This window comes from Mus pahari, chromosome 15 (assembly GCF_900095145.1).
Source record: "Mus pahari chromosome 15, PAHARI_EIJ_v1.1, whole genome shotgun sequence".
In the NCBI taxonomy this organism is placed as follows: domain Eukaryota; kingdom Metazoa; phylum Chordata; class Mammalia; order Rodentia; family Muridae; genus Mus; species Mus pahari.
In genome coordinates this window covers 16,841,758-16,852,670 of record NC_034604.1, presented here as the reverse complement: position 1 = coordinate 16,852,670, position 10,913 = coordinate 16,841,758, and the positions used below count along the sequence as shown (strand labels likewise).

The 10,913-nt window shown below is 44.9% G+C and overlaps 1 protein-coding gene across 4 annotated transcripts in view; it reads right to left on the bottom strand.

Annotated features, from left to right (window-relative positions):
- Nucleotides 1-10: 10 nt before the first annotated feature.
- Mep1b (meprin A subunit beta) overlaps nt 11-10,913 on the bottom strand; it is a 28,704-nt gene continuing 17,801 nt past the window's right edge. For all 4 annotated transcript variants that reach the window (XM_029547034.1, XM_029547032.1, XM_029547033.1 and 1 more), the window contains 7 exons: nt 10,083-10,301; nt 9,387-9,539; nt 7,808-8,023; nt 5,467-5,910; nt 3,729-4,041; nt 2,535-2,739; nt 11-162 (listed from right to left, as the gene is read on the bottom strand). In XM_029547034.1, the coding sequence (XP_029402894.1) occupies nt 148-162; nt 2,535-2,739; nt 3,729-4,041; nt 5,467-5,910; nt 7,808-8,023; nt 9,387-9,539; nt 10,083-10,301 (1,565 nt within the window). In that variant the 3' untranslated portion in view covers nt 11-147. The remainder of the gene's footprint in view (nt 163-2,534; nt 2,740-3,728; nt 4,042-5,466; nt 5,911-7,807; nt 8,024-9,386; nt 9,540-10,082; nt 10,302-10,913) is intronic.

The window sequence follows — 10,913 nt, the reverse complement described above, 5'->3', positions numbered from 1 at the left end:
ACCAATTTGATTTTTACCAAAATAATGATTTATTACGCATCCAGCTATTTACAAAGATGATCTGGTTGGGAATGTCACATAGCTTGGGTAAAATATTCTTCTATGATGGAAGGTCTCTTCTTTTCACCTGATGGCGTGAGTTAATATTCAAAACGCATGTTGCTGAAAGGAGAAAGGACAATTGATGACATAATTCCTAAATATAAAAGATGGGTCACAATGCAACAGTCTGGTTTTCAAATGAAGTCCCCCAAACGGATTCCTGACATCCCTCCCAGCTGACATGCAGCACCTGCTCTGTCCTAAGGAAGATATCCTGGCCCTTGTGACTTGAGATTATCACATGTTCAGAACGATGAGCATCCCAATTCAAGATCTACACTGGATCTGCAAGATCCATTCTCGCTGAACACACTGAAGAAATGCAAAGATGAAGGAAAATGTAGTGGACTTCTCACACCTGACAATATATTTACGAACTTGGAGTGCCATTGGGACATCATGGTGGTGTGTTCATCCACTCAGTATCCTTGCCATGTCCCCTGTGATATCATGGTGGCATATGTGTCCACTCAGAGTCCCTGCCTTGTCCCTGGCATGATGGTAGTGTTCCCCTCTATCGACTTAGGCACATCTCTTTGTTTTTCTCATGCTTCTTTCATTACTTTGACATGTACTGAGCCCTTACAACCTCTCCCACACTGCCCAATTTCTAGGGAAGGGTTCTTGACAGTCATGTACACCCACATTGCTGGTTCTCCCACCTCACCACTCTCTGCTGTTCCTGCTCTGGTGTCTGGTGCATCCTTCCCGACTATGGGGACCTGGTCCATGGACACAGGTTCAGACAGGCAGTGCAGCAGGTTCCCACACTGATTGCTCTATCACTGTTATTTACTCAAAAAATAAGCTGAGAAAAAAAAAGTTTTCAAACGAAAAGCAACTTGTATACATTTCATTTACTTCTTCGTTGTTGTTTTTGGTTTTTTGAGATGGGATCTCTGTATAGCCCTGGCACTGCCATATAATTGCCTTGTATTACCTATGTAACTGCTATGTGGTGCCTTCCAAGTGCTGAGATTAAAGGTGTGCAACACCGTGCCCAGCTTATATACTTTTAAAATATGTGATGTGGGGCTGGAGAGATGGCTCAGCAGTTAAGAGCACTGGCTGCTCTTCCAGAGGACCCAAGTTCAGTACCTAGTACTCATGTGACAGCTCACATTTGTAACTCCAGGGTTTCTGACACTCACACAGACATACATTCTGGCAAAACACCAATGTACATGAACTAAAAATAAATTTTATATATAAAAAGTTCGATGGAATCTATAGCTAGGTGATGGCATTAGAAATCTTCCTGAGATTGAATTAATGCTAAAAGAGAATAGGACCATTGCTTCTCAGCATTGCTGTCCATCTTACAGCTGATTTTACAAAAATAAAAGTCTTAAGTGAAACATGGAGTCGTAGTGTCTAGATACCAGACAGTCCACTTAAATGCTTAAAGCATGGTAGTAGCTCTTCTTAAGCAACAACGCTCTTGCTTTAGCTCACTGAAATGTTTTTATGTTAGCTCTTTTTCCACGCATCTCACTAGCCGTCTTCCAGGTACTTTGGTTCTCGCTGGCATGTCCCCGTGACACCCTTTGTTTGAGCTTTTGTGTAAGACTGCACATTGGCCTGTGCTCTGTAGCTCTGGGGTCACTTGCAAATCCCAGGCATGTTCAACCCTGCCACTCTACATGAAAACTTTCATTCAAGAAATGTCCTCCCTCAAAGACTGCTGTCTAGGCAGTTTTGTGCAGCTCCTCAGGGTCTACCCTCCTGCACTGGCCAGTCACACACTGAGTACAAAGGTCTGCCCCTTCCTTCAAGGGAAAATGTGGGTGGGGATCTGTCCTGGCTCCCATGCTCTTTGGGGGACAGCAGGAACCCAGATGCACCTGCACCAAAGCCCAGACTCACCTATTTCCAGTCCAACTGCCCTGTTCCCAAATATGCACCTCTGAACCTATTGTCTAGGACCCATGTTGTCATTTAGAATTTCATCTGAGGCAAAAACTTTAAACCTTTCACATGAAAAAAAAAAAATCATCTTGGTGATGGTTACTCCAGAAGCCAGAAATCACTGGAACCTTTTTTGAAGGGAGGTACTTTCCCAAACAAACTTCTGTCCACCTCCCGAGCCCAGCCACCCCAAGACCCTCAGAATGAAGACATTTATAAGCCATGGCCCCTTCGCTAGGACGATGGAGACTTGCAGGAAATGTCAGCTGTGGCATCACCCCGAAGAAGCATGAACAACCAGATACAAATCCCAGAGTGTAATGACTGCTCCTCTAAGAAGCGTCTACAGATGCCGAGCCAAGACTCACCCATTTACAGTGGTGAGAATGGGCATGCCAAGAGACTCACCCAGTCTACTTAGCTTAAGACCAAAAAAAAAAAAAAAAGTTAAAAATGAAGAAGTGTGTAAAAATGGCCAGCTCCTCTTCGTGTGGTTCCATAACCAGACGGTACACTCAACTTACATTTTCTAGATTCATGGCTGCCGCATTTGCGCTAGCCTTCTTGCGATATTTCCTCCGGGTGCAGTAGACACTGACAAGAGTGATGATCAGCATCACAGCAAACACGGTGACCGTGGAAGAGACAGCGATGACAACAGTGTCTCGGGTGGACCCTCTCTTCTCACACCTTATGCCCATGTACCACCAGTCTTCTCCTGCAGGACACCTGAAGGAAGAGATAGGCTGCCATTCAGGGTGTGATTTATGGGTGACATCTGTGAACACCATCTTAAGGGTCACTTCTAGTATATATGAACACTGATGGTTGCTGCCATACATAACTATTTGACCCACAACCACCTGAAGAGATGAGACTAGCATCGGGTGAGGCAGAAAAGAGGGGAAGGGGTATACTACAGTGAATCTGACACGGGAACAGCAGCTGGGGGAACAGGGAGAAAACCAGCTGAGGGGATCAGGTTCACACTGTGAGCTCCACACCTTGGCTAAGGACTCAGCACTTCAACACATTTGACTAGAAAATGGGGAACAGCAGAGTCAAGGGGCAAGACTGCTGTGAGAATTTAATGATAAGTAATGTAAGAAGATGTATAATTCAGGCAATTAGAATGTAGTGCACTCTTTCTTCATGAATCATTATTATGGTGGCTAGCCAAAGTCCCAAATGGAGTTTAAAATGGTAGCTGCTGGATAGTTTTATGTCAGCTTGACATAAGCTGGAGTCATTGGAGAGGAAAGAAACCTCAATTAAGAAAAATGCCTTCATAAGGCTGAGCTGCAGGCAAGCCTGTAGGGCATCTTCTTAATTAGATATTGATGGGGGAGTGCCCAGCCCTCTGTGGGTGTGGCCATCCTTGGGCTGGTGGTCCTGGGTTCTATAAGAAAGCAGGCTGAGCCAACATCAGGGAGCAAGCCAGTAAGCAGCACTCCTCCATGGCCTCTGCATCAGCTCCTGCCTCAAAGTGCCTGCCCTGTTTGAGTTCAGTGTTGGGCTATGATGTGGAAGTATAAGCCACATAGACCCGATCCTCTGCAAGTTGCTTTTGGCCATGGTGTTTCCTCATAGCAATAGAATCCTGACTTGGACACTCGATCAATATCATGCATGTAAACTGTCAGCATCTAATTCCCAGAAGGATTAAAGCCGATCTCATGAGAGAGTGAGGTAGTGATGCCCCTCACGCGAGTCCTCACTTGCACTCAGCTTTGCCATCTTGGACAGCACAGATGCCACCGTTCTGACATTCGACCTCAGAGCAGGCATTTTGGACAGCCGAGGTGGGGACTGGGTCGGGGACGGCTGATGTAGAATTGAGGTGAGATATGTCTTCAACAGTCAGTAAGATGTAGATGTCATCTCCTTTTATGAACTCTCTGCTCTTCAGCCTCTCTCGGGTTATGAAGACAGTAGTTCCATAGCCTGTACCTCTGCTAAACTGAGTTCCATTGGGGAAAACATCCACCACTCCCACCTTGGAAGGCCTGTCCCAAAAATAGCTTCCATTATCTGAAAAAGCAATTTATGTTAATGGGCTGGATGGAGCATCATCACAGCTTCCGGCAGGAATGATCAACAGGCATTGAGACACAATGAGGATGCTGAAAGAATCAACTGATGCTATGGTGTATTCCCAGGCAAGTCGCTGGACCTTGCTCATTCACACTGCCCCAGGGAAACAAGACTGCTTGCCAGTGGGGCCCTACCTCTAGACAACAAGTGGAGGACATCACACATATGCAAATTGCCTGTCACAAAAACCCTTCTGTCTGGTGGGATGGAGCCTCAACAGCCTTCTGAGTTGCAGTTGGGCCTTGTTTAACTGAGTCAAAGCAGTAAGTTGCTGAGATTTTTTAATATTAGCAAAGAGCAGTTTACCTCATGAACTGAACTAAGTGGCACTTCATCCAGAGGAGCATGTTGGAAAAGAATGAAGACTCCCGTTTTCTGTTATTTTTTTTTTCCTCTCTCGATCAGATTCAGTTGCTATTTTTCCCATGTCATTTTTGATTCATCCTTGTCATTTATAAAATATATTTGGTGACATTCTGCTTCCCATAATTCTATTTTCCCCTCTATTCAGTTTCCAGGAACAACAGATTATTGTAATTCCAAGTGCGATCATGTTTCTCTGGGCGATGGCGTTTTGAGACTTGGAATGCTGTCACTATCACTAAAGTCTGTCAGAAGCATTGATGAGCCATTCCCATCCACTTCTACACTGCTGCCACCAATGTCCCAGCGGCTCCATTCTGACTGTAAGTTCTCACCTTAAGAACTGAGTTGTTGCGGGGCGTGGTGGCGCACGCCTTTAATCCCAGCACTCGGGAGGCAGAGGCAGGCAGATTTCTGAGTTCTACAAAGTGAGTTCCAAGACAGCCAGGGCAATACAGAGAAACCCTGCCTCGAAAAACCAAAAAAAAAAAAAAAAAAAAAAAAAAAAAGAACTGAGTTGTTTTTCACTGTGCCACCGTGTGACCAAGTCAGCATGGGTGAGACACTCAACGGCAGAGACTCTCCCTCCCAACAGGCTCCTGTCTTAACCTTTCCCAATTCTCTTAGTAGATCTGTGGGATTATTGTCCCTGCCTTGGTTTAACAGCCAAGAACAGTGGGGCTTCAAGAACGTTTTTTCTTCAAGATCACAAAACTAATGAGAAGCACATCTTGGGCTTGAACCCAAGCATGGCAGCCTCTAAAGTCAGCACTCCTAAGCCAATACTTAGAAATCGAGGATGGTTAGTTCCCAAGGTCCAGGCCTTGCTGACATTCCTAACCGTCTTCTACGTGAGGACTGCGTCTTCCACTAGTAAGTCCTTTCTCTGAAGCTGAATACTTTCCAAGTAACCAACAGTGCTATCTCTCACTCCCAAGTCACCCATCCCTCCTTGAGCAATGATCACGGCCCTAGCCATAAAGAACATAAGCCACGAACCATTGGTCATCGTTGGGTCTGTGGTTATACTCCGCTGGTTGGACATACGCTGTCGGATGTCGGGATTTTGATCCAAGAGTGTCATTGTGGCTTGTTGCCAAGGACATGGCCACTGTAATTGATCATCATTGGCACCAGAGATCAGGTGGAAATAAATTCCTACATTCGTTGAAGATCTTAGATCCATGTAGATCTGAAAAGCGTAACCTTTAGAAGAATAAAATGGAGGACTGTATACAGATGTGTTCTGGCCGCCAAGAAGCTGTGTGAAATTCTGTATGTGCCAGATATGGTGAGGACACCTTGTTTCTGAGAGATTGATGTCATCAATAGACAGACCACCTGATGATGTGCCAGGGCCTCTGAGTCCTTCGAACACCACTCGAAACTTTTTAGTCACTTGCAGTGTCACATAGTAAAGTCGCCAGCCCCCAGTAGGTACCTCTGCAGAAAGAACAGTGAAGGACTGTGAACTCTGTGCTGACATGCTCAATTTTAAAGTTCTAATCTTCAAAAGCAAATGATAGTCCCAGAGCCTCTGATTCTTTTATTTTTTTTATTAATTAATTTATTTATTCAATTTACATCTTGATCGCTGCCTTTCCTCCTGGCCCTGCTTCACACAGTTCCTCCCCCATCCTCTGTCCCTTTTTCTTCTGAGAGGGAGGAGCCCCCCCCCATACCCTCCCATGGATTTGAAGTTTTCTCACGTCTTTATCCCGAGATCATTGACTTAAGGGTGCCGCAGAGCTTAGACTGTCCCCTGGGATACTTCATCTCTACATACCTGCTCCTCAGATAGCACACCCTTTCTCAGAGGGGTAATCAACCAATTCCTGAGTGCCACGCGGCTGCTTACCAGTTACCCGGCCGGCGCTCTGTACTGATTAACAGCTGAGCCCAATATTAACACCTGTGATTGCTATACTCAGACAAAGACTTCTTTAATATACTTATAACATAGCTGAAATACCTAAATGTCTCCTGAATTTTAGCAGTATTAAACAGGAATCTACAAACCCAGGAATCCCGTATCCTGTTGATAGATGCACAGTGCATGCATACTCTCCATGAGACTGAAACCCTCACTATTCAGAGGTCTTCGTGAACATTAGCAGGACCCATATCTCAGATGCTTTCCCGAATCAGAGGTGCCATATGGATTCACTTCCTAACAAGTTCGGTTTTGTCATTAAATTAAGGGGTCAGTGTAAACAAATAGAAAAGTAGTCAGGGAGCTGTGATGGTGGTTAATTATGAGTGTCAATTTGATGAGATTTAGAATCACCATGGGGACCAGCCCTGTGCACGTCTGTGAGAGATTTTCTAGAAATAGGTCAATTGAAATGGAAAGACCCATCCTAAATGTAGCAGCATCAATGCCCGGGCTAGGGTCCTGAATTGTATCCAACGGAGAAACAGAGTCAGCCACCACTGCCATTGGTGTCTTTGCTTCCTGACCACAGATGCAGTGTGACCTTCCCTGCCATGAAGGACTGTGCTGTCAAACTGTGGTCCACAATAAGCCCTTCCTTCGTCATAACAAAGAGGAGAGTAACTAACACAGTCCACAGCCCTTCCTTCCCCGTCTGCTTTAGTATGTGGCCAGTTGGCCCACCTCTCCGACACATGGTTGATGTAAAATGTAGACTCCCCCTCCCCACAGACAGAGCTCCCACTATGGCATTTATTTCATATCACAGCAGAGGCCTTTATGGGATTTATTTTTTAAGCTGGAAGTTAGATGAGTCCTTTTTTTCATTTGAATGTCACTTTGGTAAAACTGAGCCACAGTGAGAGAAAATGAGAGGTGCCAAGAGTGTTTCTTTAGGGACAGACCAGGCCTGCCTGAGGCTGATCCTTCCGTCATCCACTCCATACTTTGGATTTTTTAGCCATCAACCTTCTCTATGTTGCCCAGAGTTCACAGTTCACAGTGTGCTCTTGTTACTTCTGGAGACCCGCTATGTTTTCTTTCCTTTCTTTCTTTCTTTTTTTTAAAGATTTATTTATTATTATACATAAGTACACTGTAGATGACTTCTGACGAACCAAAGAGAGTGTCAGATCTCATTACGGATGATTGTGAGCCACCATGAGGTTGCTGGGATTTGAATTCAGGACCTTGGAAAGAACAGTCAGTGCTCTTACCTGCTGAGCCATCTTGCCAGTGCCCTGCCCCTCCCCCCACGGCTAAGTTTTCTAAGGATCCTCATTTTAATTTCCTTATCATAACAGATTAAGTTCTATTTGAAAGTTACGTGTCACCAGCCCCTGCTCTGCTACAAGTTCCAAGAACATCTCACCCTAAATCCAAACAATAGAAATGTAGGTACTGTACCTTTTATTTCTCTCTGAAGGGTTAAAACACCACCCTGCTGGCCTGCAGTGTACTCCCTGGTGTAAATGGTCAGTTGGTCATTTCTACTTCCACTGTTGTACAGATAAAACTCCAGGCACTGAAACCCTCTCTTGGGGTACAGCAGTCTGCTCTCCAGCATCGCCGTGGCCCCCTCATTCGCAGCGCTAGTGTTGAAATGCATGAAGAAGCCAGAGTCTGCTCAGAGCACGCAAGCAGAATGGATAAAAGTAAGATGTTAGAATGGCTATCTCGGAGCACACGGCTTCCTTTAGCGTTTGCTTAATTTCCACCATACACAAACGCTATAGTCTGGCTGGGGCCCCCGAAGTTCATGCAGTTGAAATAACTTTCAAATTTGGTGTTGACAGCATTTGGAGGAGATGAGGGACACCATGAAGTGGGGAATGGGGCCCTCACCTAAGCATTTGTGGCTTTGTGAGGAGAAGCGGCTTGAGCCAGCAGAATATTTCCTGAGACCAGATGATGACCCTTGCCCTCTGATGTATCTCCCCTTCCCCCCTCTCTCCCTCCCTCCCTCCCTCCCTCCCTCCCTTCTTCCCTCCCCCTCTCTCTCCCTCCCTTCTTCCCTCCCTCCCTCCTCTTTCCTCCTCTTTCTCCCTATTCATGGCAACAAACCTGCCTTATATATTTTAATCTGGCTTGAACTGGCTTGTTTCACCAACGGAGAAATAACTTATCAACTTCCAAGTGTCAGTGTTCAGACCCCATGAGAAAGTGATATTTAAAGAAATTAAGTATCCAGTCTCTGGTAATCATTATAGCAACCCAAAAGACCAAACCAAGCACGGCAGGCATTAAAATACCGTTCTACAGTCGGGGAGTTCATGAATGAGACATAGTGAGGCATCCTTTCTCTTACTAGAAATTAGAAATTCGCTTCCAAGAAAAGAGGAAAGTGAAAGCTCCTACGTTGGAGCTTCCTGTCTTCATTGTCAGTACCTCGAACTCACCATTGTACCCACATATGGTCTAGAACAGAGTACCTCACAGCCCAGCAACGCTCACTAGACTCTCCTACAGTCTGGAAAATGACAGAAAATGCATGGCAGTCCTTCCAAGAGGTTCCTTCCTGTCCTACTCTTGGTCCTCACAGAACCAAGCCTTTGATTTGTAGAAAGAAAACCATTCTAAGTGAACAAAAGCAGAGCGACAGCAGGCACTCCTGGACAGTGCATATGGCCCATTTCGTTGGGAAAACTGGATGTGTTTTCATTAGGAATTCTGATAGAAGTGATAAAGGGATGGCTCAAGGGTTAAGAGCATCTAATGTGCTTACAAAGAACTGGAATTCCATTCCAAGAACCCATGCCTGGCAGCTCACAACTGCTGGTAACCCCAGAGAATCTAATGCCTCTGACTGATAAGGATATCTTCACTCACATGTGCATACCACCCACCCCACACTCTAGCACATAATTTAAGATAATAAAAAACAGATTATTTTAAAACATAATAATTCTGATAGAAATGAAAGGTGAAACACCAGTCTTTTGGGCCGAACAAGAAGGCTGGAGTCACTGATCATAAAACGTGTTACCTTTGCACTGGCCCATCTTGGAGTGGTCACTCTCTGGGCCACTGAGAACCTGTGAAACCCGCTGCCAGTCAGCGCTATCCCCTGAACTTTGGATCATGCCACAGATATTTTCCAGTTCAAAATTGCAGGAGTCCATAAAACTCAAGGAAGAAGCTACAAAAGCAAGAAAGGAGAGAGATGTGAGTGCTCACACACAGGATGACCTGTGTGATCCCCGTGAACCCAGAACTACAAGGCGCATCATTTGGAAGAGAGCACCTGGCCGACAGCAGGGCCTGACGACTGGTAGTCATGTGTCCATCCACAGCATCTTGTGTGTGTGTGAATACCCAGTCCACATCTATTTGTAGAAACCTGAGTCAATGTTCCTCCTGTTAGTCAAACCTTTATGCCACAACATGGGACACTGCATGTTTCGTTCTGGCTTAAAAGAGGTTTGAATATACAAACCGTTTGGATTTGAATTAGTAGAACCTCAAAAATCTGCATGGGGTGCATTCTTTATGAAGATTCAGGCTGTTTTGCGAGGGTAAACTTTGTAAGAAGAAAAGTATTGAAAATATTAGATTGGGATTCAAGAGCTATTCTTCTAATCTAGTTTTAGTAATCTTAGAAACCCAAATGTATAGAGCATCATCCCCCCCCCTCCCCGGCAAGGCAGAAGAAATGAGTCATTTCAAGGTACCCATCACATACTGCAGTTGTACAGCTGGTTCAGCTTCAGAAGGTCATAGTCACTGAAGTCCATTCGTTGGCCAATCACGTCCTCGAACTCTGAGATTCTTGTGACAATGGTGGACTCCGTCCCGTTCTGGAAAGCGGTTTTACTATAGTGCATTACTGAAGTGTAGTCATACGGGACGTTCAGGGAATCAGACACACTGTCATTGTAGATGTTGAAGTTGTGTTCCTTGCCTGAATACATTTTCAAAACTTTCATTATCTCATGCTCATAAAACTAAGGTGCTTTTACGAAATACTGTTAACTGAGAAATACAAACTGTAATAGAACTTTGTACATGTTACCTACTGAGTGTCAAGGGTTCCAGATACTCTTGTCTTTGAACCTGACATCACGCACAGTTATGGTAGCAACAGTCGAACTAACAAACACACTTGCACTTCCAGGACAGACAAAAGTCTAAGACTTTACCAACTGCTAATAGAACGGCTGGTTCTACAAAGCAGTGTGGAAGCATTCAGTCACCACGCAGCACTGATGGAGGTTTAAAGGGCTCACAGCGCACTTCTCTCGTGAGAAGCAGGACTTTAGAGAGTATGCCAAGATAAGGCCCTACACTGATAACATGGATAAGAGTCATTAGAAATGATGGCTATAAACTGATTGGTGGAGGCACACACCTTTAATCCTAGCATTTCGGAGGCAAAGGCAGGAGGCCTGTGAGTTTGAGGCCAGCCTGGTCTACAAAGTAAGTTCCAGGATAGCCAGGGCTACACAAAGAGACGCTGTATTGAAAACAAAAAACAAAATCCAAACCAAAAACAAAAAACAAGAAAACAAACAAA